This window comes from Diorhabda carinulata, chromosome X (assembly GCF_026250575.1).
Source record: "Diorhabda carinulata isolate Delta chromosome X, icDioCari1.1, whole genome shotgun sequence".
Taxonomy (NCBI): Eukaryota; Metazoa; Arthropoda; class Insecta; order Coleoptera; family Chrysomelidae; genus Diorhabda; species Diorhabda carinulata.
Genome location: NC_079472.1, coordinates 1,399,829 through 1,422,251, shown reverse-complemented (window position 1 = coordinate 1,422,251; position 22,423 = coordinate 1,399,829). Strand labels below are relative to the sequence as shown.

At 30.2% G+C, this 22,423-nt stretch overlaps 2 protein-coding genes across 2 annotated transcripts; both read left to right on the top strand.

Moving 5' to 3' along the window:
• Positions 1-1,058: 1,058 nt before the first annotated feature.
• LOC130902707 (F-box only protein 21-like) lies at positions 1,059-9,531 on the top strand. The gene is made up of 8 exons (XM_057814966.1): positions 1,059-1,385; positions 1,436-1,564; positions 1,617-1,760; positions 1,816-2,080; positions 2,398-2,687; positions 6,044-6,418; positions 6,482-6,771; positions 6,855-9,531. Exons 1-8 carry the CDS (start codon positions 1,234-1,236, stop codon positions 7,037-7,039), a joined length of 1,830 nt encoding a protein of 609 aa, XP_057670949.1. The 5' UTR covers positions 1,059-1,233; the 3' UTR covers positions 7,040-9,531.
• Positions 9,532-14,433: 4,902 nt separating this feature from the next.
• Positions 14,434-21,816, top strand: LOC130902708 (uncharacterized). Its single transcript, XM_057814967.1, has 4 exons — positions 14,434-14,756; positions 14,868-15,286; positions 16,492-16,643; positions 21,737-21,816. Exons 1-4 carry the CDS (start codon positions 14,513-14,515, stop codon positions 21,744-21,746), a joined length of 825 nt encoding a protein of 274 aa, XP_057670950.1. The 5' UTR covers positions 14,434-14,512; the 3' UTR covers positions 21,747-21,816.
• The last annotated feature ends 607 nt before the right edge of the window (positions 21,817-22,423 follow it).

Here is a 22,423-nt window from a genome sequence, read left to right as displayed (position 1 = left end):
TTATATCCTAAATAAAAATTGAAATTTATTTTGACGTTTTTTTTTTGGTATTTTGTTCTTGTTGTGTTTTGTTATATATTTTCTAGTGTACTTTTAAATGTTTTCAAGTCTAGTGTGAAACAAACTAACCAAATGACAACATTTTTTATATATTTCGAACACTATGTATGAAGTTTCGATCTGGTTGAGGTTTGTTAATACATTTTCCGAATTGAAATATTTTTTTCTAGATAGTGTATAAAAACAATATTGTATTTCAAATTTTTTATAAATTATATTTTAAATAAACCTAATTTTTATTTTAACACCCTCCATCTTTCTTGAAAACAGCAATTTACGTTAAATTGTTCTTTCTATGACGGAATCTAATAGATCATTTATCTATTCAAAATTATTGACGTTTGAGAGTGATTCCTTTATCCACTTTTTAAATCTTTACGTCATTAGATTTGTTCGTGAAACTGATTCCGAATCGATCGTTCACTAGGTCCATTCTGAATTTTTGGTAAGTGCTCTGTGTTTGATAATCACTTCGATTCCGATAATTATTGATTACGAATTACTCCTAACAATTTATAACGAATAGGTTAATGATTCTAAATTAGTTACCAATGAATTTGTAATCGATTACTTCGATGTTGTTCGTTTGTACTAAACTATCAATTTATCTATGGCTAATATTTTTATAGTTGCGTTCGGTAATACTTTTCGCGGAACAAAGCGATTTGTATCACTTGATCATATGTTGTAAAAATTGATTGGTAATTGTCGAACAGTAAATGAATAACGAAAATAAACTTAATATAAAATAATTGAAATATACAGTTTTATAAAAGTATATAAATTGACTTTTTCCAATGCTTTAGAACTAATTCATACCGACAACTGTCGAATAAAATTGCCAAATGATCAGTATTGAAACGTCACAAGTCAATATCTGGAAACCTTTTTTCAAGATTCGGAGCATGAGGTCTTACTTAGAGTGTTCAAAAATTAATATAGCCGAACACGTAGTAGATTGAAATAAAATAGATTGCCGAACGATATCGAACGGTGAGAGTTAGTAGTCGAACGTAGTATATATCCCCGTGACAAGACATGTCAAATGTCATAACAAGATTTTCCATTAGAATATGTATATAACTTTTAAGGAAAATTAGTAAATAAACAATTATTTATTTTAAATAACGCTATTTTAGAAAGATGAATATATGTTAGTTTGTTAATAAAAAAATGGAACGATTACCGGTGGAAGTTATTGAAAACATTTTAACGTTTAGTAAAATATCAGTCCAGGATGTTGTTAATTTTTCGTTAACTTGTCGTTATTTTTATAACGTCGTGACGAAAAATAACAAAATTTGGAAAACGAAATTGTTCCAAAAGTAAGTTAAACTTACGGTTATTTCCACACGTAAGTATATTGTTTTTCCAGATGGCCGCAATTGAAGAATCTATTGGAAAACAAACATATAATTTTCCAACACGAAGTTCGATATATTTATGAACTTAGAAAAAGAACTCGTGATTTACTAGAGAAAATGCCAGCTAAGTTTTATAAAAGGTACAGTATATAAAAATAAATATGTTTAATTACGTTTTGATTAATATTTTAGATACGAGATATCAGATTCGGATTTATATGAATGGAATAATATAATGCATGAAAGGGAGGAAGTTTATAATTATCTCGTATTAGATTTAATGGATATAGTGAATACTGAAGCTCCAATTAAGAGTATTGAAGTAGTTCCTTTAACGTAAGTACAAATAAAGGTTTTTATTTGATTCTTAATGTGATTCGTTTATTTATAGTACTCCAGGGAATAAAACTTTTCAATATTATGCAAATAAAGTACTGAGGTATGTGAGGCAACTTTATTTGTCTAAAATATGGAAGGATTACATATCGTTACCCCAATCAAGGCAGATTCTTGAAGTTGGGGCTGTTTTTGTGGCTCAATGGTGTCAGCCGAATATAGAGATAACTGTGGAAGATATTAGTAGGAAATTGGATCTTATTGCTGATGAAGTTAAGTCTGCTTTGTATACTTTTTATCCCAATCATCCACTTTTTAAGGTAAGTAAAATTTTGATTGTTTTTAGTCATTTTTTGCTGTAGAAAATCATCTAATTTTAATTATTTTTTGAAAATTTTCGTTTTTTATATTGAATTTATAAAAAAGATACAAAACTAATATATAAGTTATAAGGATTTTATGAAAAAAACTTAGTTTTTAGAAATGTTATAAAAATTTCATATTTGATGTATATTTTTATATTTCCCATAATTTCAAAAAAAGTTTGAGCAAAATCGTGTCATTTATCGATTTACTAGAGTTAAAGATACGAGGGGATCGCGATATTAGTTTCCAATTTTTTTTTCTTATTTTGAAGGCTTCTGAAGAACAACTGAATCTATGGCGTATAGAAAATAGAGAACAGAACGAATGGAAAGTAAACGAATGTCGCCAACTGATAACGGTAATGCGAGAAATACTGTTCCAACAATTGAGATTCAGCGGTAACAATCACTCTTATTACATGCCTCAAAATTCTTTTATCAATGAAGTTTTGGATAAAAGGCAAGGTCTACCTATTACGTTGGCGATTGTTTTCGAAGGAGTCGCGAGGAGGTTAGGTTTAAGATGCGAACCCATAAGTTTTCCTGCACATTTTCTACTTAGGTGAGTGTTTTTGGTAGTTCATTCGACTTTTAACCACTTCTATAAATTTATATTTCAGAAGTAGTTCATTTGTTGCATTTATGTTTATAAATAGTTCATCTATATTCGGTTTTATCAGTTTTTATTTTAAAAGTAGTTCAATTGACCATAAAACTAAATTATTGAAATGTCTTGTCACATTTACTATAAAGAGTAGTTCGTTTGTCCCAATATCGACGTTTCATACTAAATAATTTGGTTCGATAAGTTTCGACGTTTCAAAATAGTTCATTCAATCATAAAATCTATTATGATCTAAAATAATATACTATAATTTGATATTGATATTCCAGAGTAGTTCATTTGTTTCAATGTCGTCGTTTTACAGTAGTTCATTTGACCATTAACATTTCGGAAAGCAAATTTTCCAAAAGCAATTCATTCGATTGATAAAACTAAATCATTTAAACATCATACGAAATTTACTATCAAGAGTAGTTCGTTTGTATCTATGATCGACGTTTCAAAGTAGTTCATTTCTTCCTATAATCCGGAAAAAGTTTGAATTTTAATTATTTCAAGTAGTTCATTCGTTTCGAACGTTCAAAACTAGTTCACTCGACCATAAAACTAAATAAATTTATATGTAATCCGATATTTGCTATAAAGATTAGTTCATTTGCCTCTTTGTTTAACTTGGACGTTAGCACGAGTTTATGGACGTTCAAAGAGTAGTTCTTTTGTCTCTATATTCATCTTGGACGTTAAAACGAGCTTGTGGAAGTACAAGGAGTAGTTCTTTTGTCTCTATATTAATCTAGGATATTAGAACGAGCTTGTGGAAGTACAAGGAGTAGTTCTTTTGTCTCTATATTCATCTTGGACGTTAAAACGAGCTTCTGGAAGTTCAAAGAGTAGTTCTTTTGTCTCTATATTCATCTTGGACGTTAAAATGAGCTTCTGGAAGTAAAAGGAGTAGTTCTTTTGTCTCTATATTAATCTAGGACATTAGAACGAGCTTGTGGAAGTACAAAGAGTAGTTCTCTTGTCTCTATATTAATCTAGGACATTAGAACGAGCTTGTGGAAGTACAAGGAGTAGTTCTTTTGTCTCTATATTCATCTTGGACGTTAAAACGAGCTTCTGGAAGTTCAAAGAGTAGTTCTTTTGTCTCTATATTCATCTTGGACGTTAAAATGAGCTTCTGGAAGTACAAGGAGAAGTTCTTTTGTCTCTATATTAATCTAGGACATTAGAACGAGCTTGTGGAAGTACAAAGAGTAGTTCTCTTGTCTCTATATTCAACTCGGATGTTAAAACGAGATTATGGAAGTACAAGGAGTAGTTCTTTTGTCTCTATATTCATCTTGGACGTTAAAACGAGCTTCTGGAAGTTCAAAGAGTAGTTCTTTTGTCTCTATATTCATCTTGGACGTTAAAATGAGCTTCTGGAAGTACAAGGAGTAGTTCTTTTGTCTCTATATTAATCTAGGACATTAGAACGAGCTTGTGGAAGTACAAAGAGTAGTTCTCTTGTCTCTATATTCAACTCGGATGTTAAAACGAGATTATGGAAGTACAAGGAGTAGTTCTTTTGTCTCTATATTAATCTAGGACGTTAAAACGAGCTTCTGGAAGTTCAAAGAGTAGTTCTTTTGTCTCTATATTCATCTTGGACGTTAAAATGAGCTTCTGGAAGTACAAGGAGTAGTTCTTTTGTCTCTATATTAATCTAGGACATTAGAACGAGCTTGTGGAAGTACAAAGAGTAGTTCTCTTGTCTCTATATTCAACTCGGATGTTAAAACGAGATTATGGAAGTACAAGGAGTAGTTCTTTTGTCTCTATATTAATCTAGGACGTTAAAACGAGCTTCTGGAAGTTCAAAGAGTAGTTCTTTTGTCTCTATATTCATCTTGGACGTTAAAATGAGCTTCTGGAAGTACAAGGAGTAGTTCTTTTGTCTCTATATTAATCTAGGACATTAGAACGAGCTTGTGGAAGTACAAAGAGTAGTTCTCTTGTCTCTATATTAATCTAGGACATTAGAACGAGCTTGTGGAAGTACAAGGAGTAGTTCTTTTGTCTCTATATTCATCTTGGACGTTAAAACGAGCTTCTGGAAGTTCAAAGAGTAGTTCTTTTGTCTCTATATTCATCTTGGACGTTAAAATGAGCTTCTGGAAGTACAAAGAGTAGTTCTCTTGTCTCTATATTCAACTCGGATGTTAAAACGAGATTATGGAAGTACAAGGAGTAGTTCTTTTGTCTCTATATTAATCTAGGACGTTAAAACGAGCTTCTGGAAGTTCAAAGAGTAGTTCTTTTGTCTCTATATTCATCTTGGACGTTAAAATGAGCTTCTGGAAGTACAAGGAGTAGTTCTTTTGTCTCTATATTAATCTAGGACATTAGAACGAGCTTCTGGAAGTACAAGGAGAAGTTCTTTTGTCTCTATATTAATCTAGGACATTAGAACGAGCTTGTGGAAGTACAAAGAGTAGTTCTCTTGTCTCTATATTCAACTCGGATGTTAAAACGAGATTATGGAAGTACAAGGAGTAGTTCTTTTGTCTCTATATTAATCTAGGACGTTAAAACGAGCTTCTGGAAGTTCAAAGAGTAGTTCTTTTGTCTCTATATTCATCTTGGACGTTAAAATGAGCTTCTGGAAGTACAAGGAGTAGTTCTTTTGTCTCTATATTAATCTAGGACATTAGAACGAGCTTGTGGAAGTACAAAGAGTAGTTCTCTTGTCTCTATATTAATCTAGGACATTAGAACGAGCTTGTGGAAGTACAAGGAGTAGTTCTTTTGTCTCTATATTCATCTTGGACGTTAAAACGAGCTTCTGGAAGTTCAAAGAGTAGTTCTTTTGTCTCTATATTCATCTTGGACGTTAAAATGAGCTTCTGGAAGTACAAGGAGTAGTTCTTTTGTCTCTATATTAATCTAGGACATTAGAACGAGCTTGTGGAAGTACAAAGAGTAGTTCTCTTGTCTCTATATTCAACTCGGATGTTAAAACGAGCTTCTGGAAGTTCAAAGAGTAGTTCTTTTGTCTCTATATTAATCTAGGACGTTAAAACGAGCTTCTGGAAGTTCAAAGAGTAGTTCTTTTGTCTCTATATTCATCTTGGACGTTAAAATGAGCTTCTGGAAGTACAAGGAGTAGTTCTTTTGTCTCTATATTAATCTAGGACATTAGAACGAGCTTCTGGAAGTCCAAAGAGTAGTTCTTTTGTCTCTATATTCAACTCGGACGTTAGAACGAGCAGTGGAAGTATAAAGAGTAGTTCGTTTGTACCGCATCGCCAGTTTAAAGTTTCGAATTCTTCAATTAGTTTCAACGATACAAATATGAATATTTTTGTAAGGTTTTGCGAAAGTTTGGATCCCGATTCCGATTGGTATTACATCGACGTTTTCAACGGCGGACAGATCGTAAGAAAAGGAGCTTGTCCCCATAGTAGATTTTCCGGTAGCAGAGATTTGTTTCCAGTAGCGACGGCCGTACAAGTCATAGAACGTATGGCGAACAATTTGGAAGTTTCCGCCAGACAGCACGCTCATCCGAACGGAAAAATAACCAGATTGAGATCGAGTTTGGAATTACTGAAACTAGTTAATCCGAGAGATATATCGGCGTTGGTCAGTCTGGCGAGATTATACATGTTGCACAATATGGATACGAAACCTTTGGAGAATTTTTTGTTGTCTCAGGAGTTCGAGGTGCCGGAACAGGCGCAGAGGTACGCGAACGCGTTTTTTCCGTTTGATCATTTCGTGTTTATGTGTTTTGTTGTTGTTGTCAGGGTGGTGCATATGTTGCGAGATTACGAGGCTCATCACGCTCGCAACGATCTCGGTTTGTTCGGTCAAGTGGAAGCGGCTCAGCGCAGTCCAAATTTACATTACGCCGTCGGTATGGTGATGAAACACATGACTTTGAATTACAAATGCGTCATCTACGATTGGGATCCGGTGTGTTTGGCGGCCGCCGAATGGCAGGCGCAGAATAACGTCGACAAATTGCAACTCAAAGACGAACAGCCGTTTTACAACGTTCTCGTCGAGGACGGCTCTCATAGATACGTCGCGCAAGGTATACCAATCAATTTTTTTCGATTTTCGACGTTCCTTCTCGTATTTACTGTTATTTTTTTTTTTTTTTTGTTTGTCGTATAGAAAATCTCGCGCCGACGTCCGATAGGGAAGAAATTTATTTGAACGAAGACGTCGGTAGACATTTCTCTCATTATTTCGAAACGCATTACGTTCCGAACGCCGAAAAAGAAAAGGAATACCCCGCCGATAAGAAGATACGACACTGGTTCCATCATCAAAAAAAATTGGAAAGTTTCGATTTGTAAACGCGCAAGATCGTCGGCGTCTAGGTCCAAAAGTTCCAAGTTTTCCGATATCGCGCGCTTTCCGCAAAAAAATCGACGTCGCGACGTTTTCACAGTAGTTCGTTCGACTCTCGTAAACGTTAACGTTCCATAGTAGTTCGTTTGAACCCTGAAAGTAGTTCAACAAAACGATGACGTTTTACGACGTTTCGAATCGACTATTCGAGATTTAACGTTTCAAAGTAGTTCGTTCGACTCTTAATAAACGATGACGTTTCAAAAAAGTTCATTTGAACCCCCGAAGGATTCGACGTTTAATAGTAGTTCGTTTGTAGGACGTTTTGCCGTGGTTTTGACAGTTGACGTTTCGAAGTAGTTCGTTTGATCCGATAAGATATTTCGTTGCGAAGTAGTTTATTTAAACCCTGATAGTAGTTCGTTTGAATCTCATATTTGTGCGCCGTTTAAAAGTAGTTCGTTTGAATCAACAAAACGATGACGTTTTCCGACGTTTCGAATCGACTAGTAGTTCGTTCGAATCTCGTAAACGTTAACGTTTCGTAGTAGTTCGTTTAAACCCTGAAAAAAGGTTCGCAATTCGAATGTCGTTAATCGTGTTATCGTTTCAAAATATTTCCTTTTATCCCTAAAATATTCGCAGTTTGAAATTAGTCCGTTTGACTCTCATACTCATTAGCCACTTGAAAGTAGTTCGTTTGAGTCTAATAAACGATGGCGTTTCAAAAAAGTTCATTTAAACCCCCGAAGGATTCGTCGTTTAATAGTAGTTCGTTTGTAGGACGTTTTGCCGTGGTTTTGACATTTGACGTTTCGAAGTAGTTCGTTTGATCCAATAAGATATTTCGTTGCGAAGTAGTTCGTTTCGAACGTATCACTTTTGACGGTTCAAAGTAGTTCATTTGATTCATATAAAATTCTCCATTTCGAAACGATTAATTCGACATTACGAGATTTGACGTTTCTAATAAACGTTTGAAGTTTTATCACAGACCATGTGACGTTTGTAAGTAGTTCATTTTGACTTTCGTAATCGTCGACGCTTCAAAGTAGTTCATATGAATCTTGAAAGGTTCGTCGTTTGATGATAGTAGTTCGTTTGATTCTCTTAAACGTCAAGGTTTCGAAAGTAGTTCAAGTGAAAGATTCGTAGTTCATTTGTTTCTAGAAGAATTGCCCTTTAAAAGTAAGTCGTTTGACTCTCATACTCAATGACGTTTTGTCGCGTATTTTTTTATACCAAAATGTTCGTAGATTGAAAGTAGTTCGTTTGGCTCGTTGACATTTCGCCGTAGTTCATTTGTTCCTGAAATATTCGCCTTTCAAAAATAGTTCGTTTGATCATCATACTTAATGACGTTTCAAAATAGTTCATTTGACCTCTAAAATATTCGTCGTTTGAAAATAGTTCGTTTGACTCGTTGACATTTCGCCGTAGTTCATTTGTTCCTGAAATATTCGCCTTTCAATAATAGTTCGTTTGATCACCATACTTAATGACGTTTCAAAATAGTTCATTTGACCTCTAAAATATTCGTCGTTTGAAAATAGTTCGTTTGACTCTTGATATATATCGACGTTTTTCGGTAGTTCAATTCACCGTGTGAGATTTTACGTTTACGCTTCGAAGTAGTTCGTTTGCTTCTCATATTTTCATTGACGTTTCAAAATAGTTCATTTGTATCTCGTAAACATTGACGTTTTGCCGTAGTTCACTTGATCCTAGTCCATTTGAACACATATCGATTTTGTAGTTTCGAATTAGTTCATTCGACTCAAATAACCGTTGACGTTTTACAACATACCATTTGAATATATGACATTTCACTTTTCGAAGTAGTTCATGCGATGCTTTAATGTTTCGCAGTAGTTCGGTTGATTCTATAAGACTTGACGTTTACGAGTAGTTCATTTGACTCTAGATGTTTCTACTTTCGGAGTAGTTCGTTTGTATCTGGGAAAATATTAACGTTTAAGAGAAGTAGTTCGTTTGTACAACATCGTTTTGTTTTTTTTTTCGTTGATTTTTTATAGTCGATTTTTGTGGGAAGTGAAATTTATGTGAATATGTACTAAAAGAAATGAACATCTTGTATATAAAGTTGTATTTAAATGTTTTATTGGTGTGTTGTTGTGGAAAATCTTTGAAAATTTGAAAAAAAATTGATTTTTACCTAAAAATTCAATTTTTTTCTCTAATTATGAATTTTTGGACCTAAACTTTTTAATGTTGTTTATTTTTGTAAAAAAAATTAGTTATTTTAAGGTGATATTGGCTTATAAAACTCAATTTTATATGTTTGAAACAAAAAAATTATCTAAATACTGTCATTATGTTATTTTTGAGGGGTACCGATTCAAAAATTGAAAAAAAAATATTATTTTTGCTTTATATATGAAAAAAATGCCATTATTTTTGTTTATACTATATAATTTGTTTATAAATATACGACTTTTTAATCACTTTTATTGCTGTAATAAATATATTTGTTTTTTCTGTTGTTTCCTTTCAAATTTTCCTAAATACCTCGTAATAACGAACGTTCCATTACCACTTTTCGAAATTACCTCGTATATTTTTCCACGAATCAATTAATAATGATTTTATCGAAGAAAACCAAAAAACAAAGATGATTTTTGATATATTCTAAAACAATAAAAACATATCAAAAGTATTATTTTTACAAATATTAAAATAAACTTAAAATTAAATGTTTCTCAAATATCCCGTTAAACTTTCTATAGAACCAGTCCACTTAGATAAGACAATTGTTACCTCTATGTTTTATAATTTATCTATGTTATTATTTTTACCACACCATAAGATGACGTTATAACGTCTATGAAATTTAATAATTATTAGAATTCAATTTCTCTAATTTTATAAAATACCTGTAAAGCCGTGGAAGAATTATCCACTACAGTTTATTGTCAGAAGAACAATTCTTCTTTTTTATTCAACGCATGGATGTTTGCTATATATGTATCTTTCATTTAACAATATAAAATAGGATAAAGAAACTGTCAAAAAAAGAACGTTTTATGCTAACTCTTCTTTTTTATCCAACATATGAACGTTTGCTATATATGAGTTTTTCATTTATTAATTTACAATAGGATGAAGAAATGTTGATCGTTTATTTGTTAATTTGAAATATCTACTAAAATTACATGACAGTTATTTGATACTTTATTAATTACAAAAAAAAGGATCTTATTCAACTTGTTGTATATTTTGTCACAAAAATTTACGATTTATTTCATATATTTTCAATCATTTTAAGTACTAATATAACCAGTTTCCGATAATTTTGAGAATTCGAGTTGACTCATCGAACATGATTCACTTATAAGTGGATACTTTCCACATTCACTTATCACCTACTGATTCTTCATCTAAAAAAGGGAAACCCGTTTTACACATAGGCGGCACATATAATAATTTTATGCACGGAAAGAATAAAAAATAATTGGTATACACATAAAAAAACTTGAAGTAACAACTGATACTAAATTTTTACTAAATAAGTGGTGGTTAAATCTAGTTTTCAATGTCATTATTATAAATAATAAGTACGTACTGTTAAGTACATTCACGCCATCTCTATGAGATGATTCGAACAAGCGTGCCACCATTTTGAATAAGAGTATGTCTTAGCTTGATCCAGTTAAAATACTTGATTTAATTTAAATATATAAACATCCACATATAATATTCTATCACTTTCTGTTGATGAATTAGAATGATTTGGACACATATAGTTTTAAATAATGATTTTTGATTGAAGAAAAAGAGTAAAAAATAACGCTCAAAATAGAAAAATAATTAAATCGATATTTGTGTTTATGAAAGTTTCAAGTGTCAACCGTAGGAAAATAACATTAAAACAGAATTAAGCAAAGACATGCTTTTGGTCTTCAAAGGTGCCGGTAATTTATAATTATATCTTTTATAGTATGTTGAAGTCAGTAAAATAATTATAAATACACCTAGGGATAATCGTTTTTCAATCTTCATATGGAATAGTATCACTTTTACTACTGATATTAACTAATTTGTGCTAGGAAGTATTTCTATACTTTGTAATTTATCTATGTTCTCACAATTTCCGTTATATTAGTTGTCGTATATGTATCGTAGATGTCACTTGTATATTAATTCACCAAATTTAACCGATTATGTATATATATACTATAAAAATGTTAGAAAAAGTGAAATAATAAAAAACTTATTCCCTTTTTTTTGTACGTATGTGACACCTATGTATTCTGAAGCAATAATAGGTATTTAGTGAACCTGCTGTTAACATTTCAGTTACAGCATCGTGTGTCTGATTTTCTGATTCTTTTATATTTTCAAAAATGACCAAGCGGACAACACGAATTTGCCTAAATGTCTTTTTAAAATTATTATTATTGTTGATAATTTTTAACGTAATAGTGCAATGTGAAAAACAAGGTTCAAAAATATTAACTCCTGATGAATTTGAACGGATGTTGGGTAAGTAGGAATCTTTTATATACGTAAATCTTTGTTGTCGATAAAAAGTTGTTTTTACGATGGGATTCTATAATTCAAGGTCAAAGTTTTTATGTTATTATATTGCATTCGTATAATAAGATGATTATAAAACTGGATATTCACATTAAATTTTTTATTTTATAGAAGAATTGAAAAGTTTAAAAGAGACGAATAATTCTTTATCGAAAGCTCCATCAAAAATTGAAATTGTTCAAAGGCATATTGTGAAAGTGAGATGTTTTGATGGTTACGTTTACTTATATGGAAAATGTAGACAAATTATAAGTTAGAATATAATGAAATTTAAAATATTTTTGTTTTATTATTGACAAAATTAATATCAAATGAAGTTGTGTACATATAGAAACTTATAAGTTAAAATAAACAAAATTTTTTGATAATAATTTTAATAAGATAATACATATTTTGTTAATAAAGTGAAAATAAAGTTAATTTATTGAACTTATGTTGTTGTTTTTAACCATTGTCGAGCTAAATTACTAAAATAATAAAAAAAATTCTCAAAATTATTTATTTTTAGTGACGATTGATTCCGCCATATTGGTATTAACCTTTTCACGAACGAAATTGGAAATAAAATATATTTAATGTAAAATTATATAGCAAAACACCGTAATAATGTTCAAACATCTAATATTAATCAAATTCTTGATATTACATATCGAATTTGATCCTTGGGTTAGTTTAACACACAAGAACATAACCATATTGATATTCATAATCAAAATGTTAAATTATAAACTTTGTGTTATAATAAATGAAAAGTAAATCCCCTTATGGCCCACTTATTAATCCGTTTATGTTTTGCTAATACTAAGAATGATATAAATACTTTCCAATAATTTGGAAAATAAAATGATTACATATGCCGCCAAAAGCGCTTTATCTCTTTCTACACAATTGGTAGTTCGCTCAGTCTATTGACTACATCTACAACTGTCGTGTTCTTGTTTACATAATTTCATCATGGGTTTGTTTACAAGAATTTCAATATTTCTCGCAGTGTTCTTAATATGTTGGAGTTATCCACAAAACAGTTTTTTGACACCTGACGAATTTGAGGAATTGAAGAAACAATCAGTTTTAAAAGGTAAGCTACAAGCTAGTTTTGAACGTTATTTTTGGTTATAAATAAAACCTGTTTGTTCAATATATTTATATATCAAATGTGATAAATCGTGTCTGAAAGGGTCATCGAAAATATGTTAGTTCGTCTTTTTTCATTTGTATTAATAGATTATTAACAAATTTTACATACAAGGCACATTAATATCCAAAATTCGTTTATAAATGATCAATTTTATAAAAGTGGATATGTTAAGGGTAATTGTCTATATACGGGTGGCGGTAGTAAATTTCTTGAATGTTTATATGACGTATTGTTATATATGTCATTTATAATCACTCTGTATATGTATAGAAACGTATTATTATACGAAATTAATGATTAAAGATACTTTTTATGTAAAAATGTATATACTAGTGATTAATTTATATTTTCACGTTTTTTTTTTAGCATCTAATAGGATTGTTACGACTAATAACACTAAAAATGATACCATTGATTTACATAATAGGTTTTTAGTTGATATACCATGTAATCCACCTTATAAACTCGTTAGAGGAACGTGCAGAGAAACTTTTTAGATTTAGAAAAAAAAAAATTATGTATTTTTAAGTACATATCAATTTTTATTGTGAATAATTTATTCTATGAAAGAAGAAAAATAAAATTAATATTAAAAATTTCTTTTTTTTTTTTGAAAATTTATTAATGTCTTCGTCCATTTTATGATCATCGTCATTTATTTACATATACACGTTAAAATCAATGAAAACTATGTTGCCAACTCGTTAAATAATGAAGCAAATCTAGTAAACAAACAATGTTATTTTTTATTGACAAAAATGAGTGAATAATATGTTGTTTATCTAGAGTTTACTATTGTAAATTGATTCTAATAAATATTCAAAAGAAAACTGCGTTTTAGTATTCCTTCAACAAACATTTAACTAAAATAGATTTACGAATATAACCAATGAGGTCATTGAACGAAACAGCTGACCGTCACAGTGGCATCAATGTGAAATATAAGAACATCGAACTAGGTAGGTACTGTCAATTAATTAAGAGTTCACACTGTACAGAACTAATAATCAAAACCATCGAACTACATATAACAAAAGAGTGTAGTTCTATTGGAATATGTAATGATATATAAACTACAATACACTGAAACCATAGATAAGAAAAATAATTTCTTTTATATCTATGATTGAAACACATTTTCTTCACAAAATACTGATATGATTTTACATGTCACTTCGTTATCACATATTGTATTGATACGGAGTATGCTAACATCAAAATAGCCACTGTCTATTAAGAGTAGTTCCATTGGAATATGTAATATATAAACTACACTACACTAAAACATATTTTCGTCATCAATAAACACACTACTCCATGAGATGATGATTATTTAACGGAGCAAATAATTTTATCTGTGAATCATTTATAAGGAATAGAATTAATGCAGAATAAGGGTCATCGACCCCAATTAAAGGTATAAGGGCTTTTCGGAAACTATAACTCGGGTGCAGATAGATCATTTATCAGCTGATTGCGGATTCTATATGATATATAGGGTGATTTATATGAAATTTCAAATTTTTAATCATGTTTAGAAGCTACCAATATTATAGATCTTTCGAGCAATCAGAAAATGACCTATTACTCAATTTAAGTTTTCCAAATATTCACCCGTACTAACATGTGTTTTAAATGATGTTGAAATTTAGCAACAAAATATTCTAATACGAAGAAACACTTTAATTATCATCGTACTTCGTTTGGGGTCATTGAAGTCGAGGCATTTGATCAAACAAATGTATAATATTAGATATAAAACGTTCAGTATATTAAAGTGAAGATGGCGGCTAACAGATTTATATATTTTGTTATAATATTTAGCGTTAAAGTGAACGCGCAATATCAACAGACACCATCGTATAATTATAATGATCTACAGCAACAGATGTTGCAGAATTGGCGTATGCAACAAGCTTTACTACAACAGCAAGTAATGAATCAACAATATCCTTATTACGGTCAACAACAAGTTTATTATCCTGTTAATAATCAACCAATGTATTATCCTTATCCCTATCAATACGGTGAGTAGTTTTTCCCATGCTATTTTTAAAATTTGGCAACGTTGTTTACATATGGCTTCTTATCGAATGACGTTTTATTTAAATGAACGTAATCATCGAATTTTTTTTCAGGCGTTTATCAGCCTCAACTACAACGGAATATACCAGAAACGACAAAAAATAAAACCGAGGAAAAAAGTACGACTCCGGACCCCTACGCCGGTGTCGAAACTGAATACATCGACGTACAACCCGAAGCTTTCCGAAAAATCATTCAAACTCTTCGGGTTCAACCGACTATAATTTCTTACGAAACTCGAGTTAAAACTAAAACTCCGAAATATTCCTATGTTGTAAAAACAGAAAACAACCAGTCTAATGATACAAATATACCGGTTTCCGTTAACAAATACGAATCTAATTCTAAAGTTTACACCTTCAACAAAACTTTCGTATTACATCCCGGCGATAACAAAGATAAAGTTGTAAATTTCAATTTCGTTAATGGAGTACAAGTGACTGATTCACCTGTTGATGAGAAAATTGAAACGGTAAGAACTGAATCTGTAGAAACCACTCCGATTACTACAACTACAACGGAAAGCGACGAACCCGAAACTGTTAATAGTTGGTTTAAAAAATAAATTAAACTAATGAACGTCTTTCACGAGAAGTTTGCATAGACATGACAGGTGATTACATAGTTGCCACGTTGTAATTTTCATCTAATTATTGGTACAAAATGAATTTTATAATAAATAATGTATACATAGAATTATTTCTTTTAATAATTAAATATAGTGAAGTGATGATTTATTTTAAACTAAAGTAAATATAATTAGTAATTAGTTATAACATGTTAAAGAAAAACGAGACATAAATACTGTTACCGGATATTGAAAATAATAAATCTTACAACACCGTAAAACGATATCACACGATTGTCAACGGTTAAATATAATTTCCCCTAATACACGAGTATTGATTTAACTTACACTATTTAAATTTCAAAATATAAATATAACTTAAAAGCTTCTTATCAAGTTTATTCCGAAAATCAAATTAATTATAAAAGAAATTATCCTAAATATTATTAACAAGAATACATATATTAATATTAGTTGATTTTATATTTCTTGAGATTAGATTTTTATATTTTAATTTTCCACAATATCCGATTTTTGGCTATGAACAATTTTCTAATTTATACCAGTCTTCAATAAAATTTGATATACGAGGTGTGTTGGAAAAATATAGTGAACTATTTTATTAAAAACAAATTAAAAAGGGGTAAGGCGGATGTGGATGAACAGGGAGACTCGTGAGTTGTTTAAAATGTTATGGCAACTGACAACGAATCATTTTGGAAGATGAAGTTAGATTATATCGATATTTTGTATTAAAATACCTTTCTTGTGATAAAAATTTCATTATACACGATTGAATTTTAGTAATTTGTTTATTGATTTCGTTGAAAACCGTTTACAAAATGGTGGACAGTCCTTCATTTCCGTTTCCTCGTCCTTTCATTGTAACATTACTTTCATTTGAATCAAGTTATATTTTTAGCAAATATATTTGCTAAAATTGTAATTAAAAATTTAATATTTTGTTTTCAATTAGGGAATGATAACTTTTGACATTACTCTAAACAAAAACATAACCTTCACGATATCAGTTATAATACTGCTCATTATATTTCTATAAAATGAAGATTTTCTCAATATTGTTAACGATATTATTTTTTGTTTACCAGCTTAATGAAACTACTACACTTCCCGTAAAAAATTCTAGAAGATTCATAGACGTGCCGACTGGTTGTAAAGATGGTTACCGTTATTCGGCTACAGGAGGTTGTTTTTCACCTTTCCAGCTGTCTATAAACGGTACCGAAAGTACAACTACCGAGTAAGTACCAGAAATATATACGTTATTTTGTAACGGTTACCGTTAAATTCTATTATTTTCGCCCATCTCTATACTCGTCTAAATCACCGCATCTCGATATTTATACATACATATTTGCTAAAAATCCAGTGAAAAAATGAGTAAATATTAGTTTTTATATATCATTGTATTTGATCTGATAAATATTATCTCTTAAATGCACATCTGTTTCAATAAATATAAGTACATCAAAAGAATTTCTAGAATAATGAGGTTAAGTTTCTATATGCTTATTTTATTACTACTATTTGGTATAGTTTTCGTAAAAGGTACTGTAGATAATAATAAAACGAGAAATGATAAAGAAGATACAGATTTGGTGAAGAAGGGAAGGAGCTTCTTAACCCCGAAATCCTGTAAACGCGGTTATACGTACAGCAATGGTAAATGTTATCAAAATTTCGATCTATCTTATTAGTAAGTTCATTTTTGTTTATAAATTGATAATTTAGGTTGTAGTTAAGTCATATGAAGATCGAATGAACGTAAAAATTTAAAAAAAACGACCTTCCCATTTTTCTTTTTTAAATAAATATATACGTTATGAAACTTGACAACGTTGTAACGTATTTAACTAATATTGAAACAGTTCCCTATGTTTTCCCTATAAATTTACGTAAATTAATAAAATTCTAATACAATATTTTAGTTATTCTAATACAGTATATTTTGGTTATTCTAATATTTTTTTTTTAAAAAAAGTGGATTCAGTATTTTCAAACAGCTGATGTTGACAGCCCGCCATTTTGCTTAGATGAAAGTTCGTTGGCTTATGAATCGTGTTTAATTTATTCAATTAGTGTATTTAAAGTGTTTAAAATATTTGAAAAATATTTGTATTTCAAAGTATCGTATTAATTTACTCTAACTGTATCGCATTTAGTGATTTTCGGAATGTTTATGTTGTGTTTATTGCTCTCAAAAAACATCACCGGTGAATGTCTATGATTGCTAGTGTTTTTAGTATATAAAAAGTGAATATTACTAGTTATTAAGTTCTTAAAAATAAAGTTTAAGTCGGAAATAATCGATTGTAAAGATCCCTACATCTCACAATGTCTTATATTTTGGATATTTTAACATATTAACGAATATTATAAGAAGGTAAGATTATTGATACATTTATTAATTTTAAGAGCTTAGATACTATTTTTTATCAGTTTTACAGTAATTACGAGTTTTAAGTCATAGTAATTCCGATGAATCATTATTTATAATCATTAGTGCGTTAGTCCATTGAAAAGTTAAGAAAACATGCCCTAACCTTGCATTTATCATGTCAGCATTTTTTATGTATAGGGAAAGCGTAAAAATGATTTTGTACGATTGCAACCTTTGGGATAAGGGATAAGGTTTGTTGGAGTTGTAGAGCTGGGGTTATGGTAGTTGCGTGGGGTTGTGTTGACCTGACTGAACAGGAGGGAAAACGAACGATCATTGGCCAGAAGACGACAAAAAGGGGCTCTGGTTTAAGTAAAAACGGTTCTTCTCGGTTTCGGGGATGTTTTGTTTTTGGTGCTGGGCAGGTTCATCTGCGGCTTCATTATTCTCTGTCGTCGGCCAATCCGCCATCTTGAAAAAAGGGGTGAAACAGTTTTCGTAAAATAACAATGAATATATCCACCGCGCAAAAAAATTCTTGAATAGTTTATTGTAGGAAATTTAATTCTCCACAAATTTGCTTTTTCGACTTTTTTTTGTAAAATTGAAAATAACGAAGTTATTAACAAAAAACGATGAGAATATATATACCATGTAGGTTATAATTGCCGTAGCTGTCGATAAATAAATTTAACGTGGGTATTTCATTCGAAAAATGTTTCACGATAATCCATTTTGGAATAAATATAACCCAATCTATTCCAAATAGTCGAAGTTAGTGACAAAAATATCTATTTTTATCATTGATAAGAGATAAGACGCATCGTCGCCATATAGAGTATACCAATAAAATCGTCTATAAAAACTGATAATTACACTAATAGTCAGGACCGTAATGGTAAATTATCTAAATGATATATCTAAAAATAAAAGTAGGACAATAAAGATTTCTTTTTTTACAGTTTGCTAATATAATTTTTTCCAAATATAAACTATGTATAATATCAAATTTTTTTTGTTAGCCTTTAATTAGTTATTTTTTACAAAAATGATTACTAAATATTTATTGCTATCTCTTTTTAACAGAACGTTATCATAAGAACGTATGTCGTAACTTAAAAGACATTTGTATGCACGGTTGCCAACAGTCCCAAATTTCCCGAGACACTCCCGGTTTTTTTTTTCAATCGTCCGTCCAGTGTTGTCAAAATTTGATGATGATATTTCCTAGTTTTCCTAGGCGATAAAAACATTACACGATTTGGCCTACTCTCTCCTCTTCTTTTTCCGTTTTCATAAATTGATGTACATAATTGATTCACAAAATTTTTTATTTTAAAAACGTATGTCGTAACTTAAAAGACATTTGTATACACGGTTTCGTGTCCGGGATTTCTCCCGTCCCGAGCTGGCAACCCTGTGTGTACATGTTTACAAATCACGTGATTCAATATGGCGTTTCGAGGTGTTGTTTGTAGTTTAAATTAATACAGTGTATCAGCAATAAGTAAATAAACTAAAATGTGCAAATTGTTTATTAACGTTATATCTAATCCAAATTTCATTTTTACGTTGTATATTTATATTATATATTAATTGTGGTTAATTATTCATAATTTATATTATTAATCTGTTATATGAAATCGTAAATTATTTCCTGAGTGCGGTCCTGTTAGTTGCACGGCTTTGGCGTTTTTAACCCTTATCACGTGCACTATGCGTGAATATTTTTTGGTTTACTGGAAACTAAGAAAAAATCGATCAAAACTAAACGAAAATCACCGTACTAATAGAATATTCTCAATCGGAATAATTCGAGTGAACGAGAGAGACTTAAATTGTTAAGATGGATAGTAGAATCGTATTTCGAGCATAAAATTGTGTTCTGCGTCAGTATGATTCATAGATCTACTCGATTTCCACTACCTTTACCATAAAGATTGATCGAGTTTATCGATGTTTTACAAAAATTATTCAGTATACGAATAATTATGAATAACGTGAATCTATTCGCGGTATTTTTTATACTGTTACACGTAACTTGTGGCATGGGAAAATGGGTGACTTATGACGAGTTTTTTGAAGAAATTATGAACCATGTGAAAATTACTGCTAGCGGAAATATCGTTAGAGTACATAAGAATTGTGCCAAAAATTATATTCAAATCGCTCCAGGGTTTTGCAGAAGAATATTTGGAACGTAAAACGAATTCGAAACGGTTTTTTTTTTATACATAAAACCGATTAATACAAGGTGAGTTATTTGAAAACAAATCAACAATCATGTACCGGGTGTTTAAAATAAGTTATTTCGGAAAGATAATCTATATCCAATTGGTGACTAAATCGTTTTACAAATTTTGTATTCTTGAACGAATATTGGTTATAACAAGTACGAAATAATCAAACGGATTCAAATCAAGGCTTGTGATAGGCCAGTTGATGGCTATTTTTGAAATTTCGATCTTGATTTTAAACTATGGGTCCAATTAAGCTTTTAACAGACACACAACGACCTTTGTACTATGGAGTGAGTTGTATATGATTCTTCGGTTAATTGTAAAGTCTCAAATCGTTATGGAAAACATAGTGGATAGTTATAATTTTTAAAAAGCTTGGAAACTGGTATAGAAAAATTGTTATTGAGCTGTATTTGTGTCTACAGTTGATAATTTGAGTGACGAAAAACTTATTAGAACAAAAATTACATCTTTCGAAAAAGAAAAAACAAAACAAGACTAGATTTTAGAAAAAATTTATGAAAAATAATCGAATTGCACGTTGTATGGTCAAATTTAGCTATAATTTTTTTTCTTTATACCTAATTCAATTAGTTTAGTCAAAAATATTTATTTTTCGAAAAATTTTAAGTAATACAGGACCTTAGTTTTCGAAGAACCCTGGTAGGTAGGGGTTTTATTAGTTTTTCGTTTTTTTTTGACGTTTCTAAACAAAAATAACAGTAACGGTGATAAAGGCTCAAAACTATGCTATTACTATGGCCAGAAAGTAGGAAAACATCTAAAAAGATGAATCCTTAAGCGATTTCAATGCTTTTATGCTTCGGAAACAACGGAAAATAATTTTAAAACACCATCCATTTAAGGTATATATTGTGCCAAAAATGATTATCACATAGTTTCTTACTTTTTCAATAAAAAAATTCACCTAATTCAAAAAAAAAGTTAACGAATAATTAAAAAAGAATTAATTTCCCAAGTCCTGTCCTGTGTTCTTTTAGAATATAGGTAACAACCGATGTAAATGAAAATTCATTGATATTAGCTCAAATTATTTCTTAATATTATTTATAATTAGAAAAAAATACAAAACTATAACTTACCACGAATTTTCGAAAACAAAAAGTAAATATCAAAAACCAATATAGGTTATTTATTTTATTTACATAGATAAATTAATAATATAAAAAAATACATTGAAACGCTCTAAATCCGACTCTGTTCGGGACAGAAATTCAGATCAGAGGTCGTAACCCGACTGCAGCTTAGTATAAAATTTTCTAAAAAGTATCGATACCAATTAAATTCGATACGATGGGTACAAACTGCGCGTTAGTGTTATTATTAATTTTATTTATAAATTACGGTTATTCTGAAGTCACAACATACACTGATTTTTTCCAAAATATCACCAAACACACCCCGCCGCAGATGAATAAAGCTTACATCATCAGAGTCAACTGTAAAAAAGGTTATAAAATGATATATGGAAAGTGTTTAGAAGTTTTTTAGGTTTGTTTTCCTTTATATAATAATAATAATGTTTTGACGTTGTTGCTGTCAAAATTTCGTGACAGATGAGTTGGATTTACGATGTAAATGTCAGATACGAGTATTGATTATGCTATAACATTTATATATATATAAGAAATATATTTTTTGTGTGAAATTAAAACTCGCTTTAAAATCAATTCATTGACGTTTGTATTTCAGGACGTACTGATGGGATTTGGACGAAATTAATACTTTCAATTAGTTGTATGGAAAATTTTATGTAATAAATAATATATCATTAGTTTCAAGTTTTATTAGATGAAAAATACCTACTTTTAGATATTTACAAAATTATTTACAAAAAAAAAACGAATAAACAGTAGTTTAGTTCAATAGTTAAATACAGGTGGCGCTAAAATATTTGATTCCGAACAGATTAGAGATAGCAGACATGCGCAGATGATTATATAAAACTATAAATCGACACATACCGGTTGCATTTGCATATATTTGTGAATAATTCCTCATTTGATAGTTTGGAAATTGACTTTTGATATTTAATCGACCACAAACGATTGTAGATAATCGATTATCTATATCCAAATGTCAATTGTCGAAGTTCAATTATCGATTGTCAAATAGAATAGACCATAGACAACAGAAAAACTCACTTACTTACATAGAGACGAGAAACAAACACCACGCATGCGCGATAGCAATTTTATCTAGCGTAAAGTGTTATAATAAATGTAAAAAAAATGAAATTATATAATTTTAAAGTAAAATTATCATTCGTATCTATTTAATTTTGAAATAGATCGTTTTATATGAGCACAATAAGTTTTGACAGCAAATTTGATATACCAGGGTGAATATATCAACCATTTTTAAAACTTACGTCTTGTT

Bases quoted from the DNA above. Each gene is read 5' to 3' on its own strand.
- LOC130902707 (XM_057814966.1), top strand. From the start codon at position 1,234: ATGGAACGATTACCGGTGGAAGTTATTGAAAACATTTTAACGTTTAGT. The intron at 2,688-6,043 runs GTGAGTGTTTTT...TATTTTTGTAAG, and splicing joins CCTGCACATTTTCTACTTAG to GTTTTGCGAAAGTTTGGATC. The intron at 6,419-6,481 runs GTACGCGAACGC...TGTTGTTGTCAG, and splicing joins GTGCCGGAACAGGCGCAGAG to GGTGGTGCATATGTTGCGAG.
- LOC130902708 (XM_057814967.1), top strand. From the start codon at position 14,513: ATGGCGGCTAACAGATTTATATATTTTGTTATAATATTTAGCGTTAAA. The intron at 14,757-14,867 runs GTGAGTAGTTTT...ATTTTTTTTCAG, and splicing joins TCCTTATCCCTATCAATACG to GCGTTTATCAGCCTCAACTA. The intron at 15,287-16,491 runs GTAAGAACTGAA...TTTGTTTACCAG, and splicing joins TTGATGAGAAAATTGAAACG to CTTAATGAAACTACTACACT.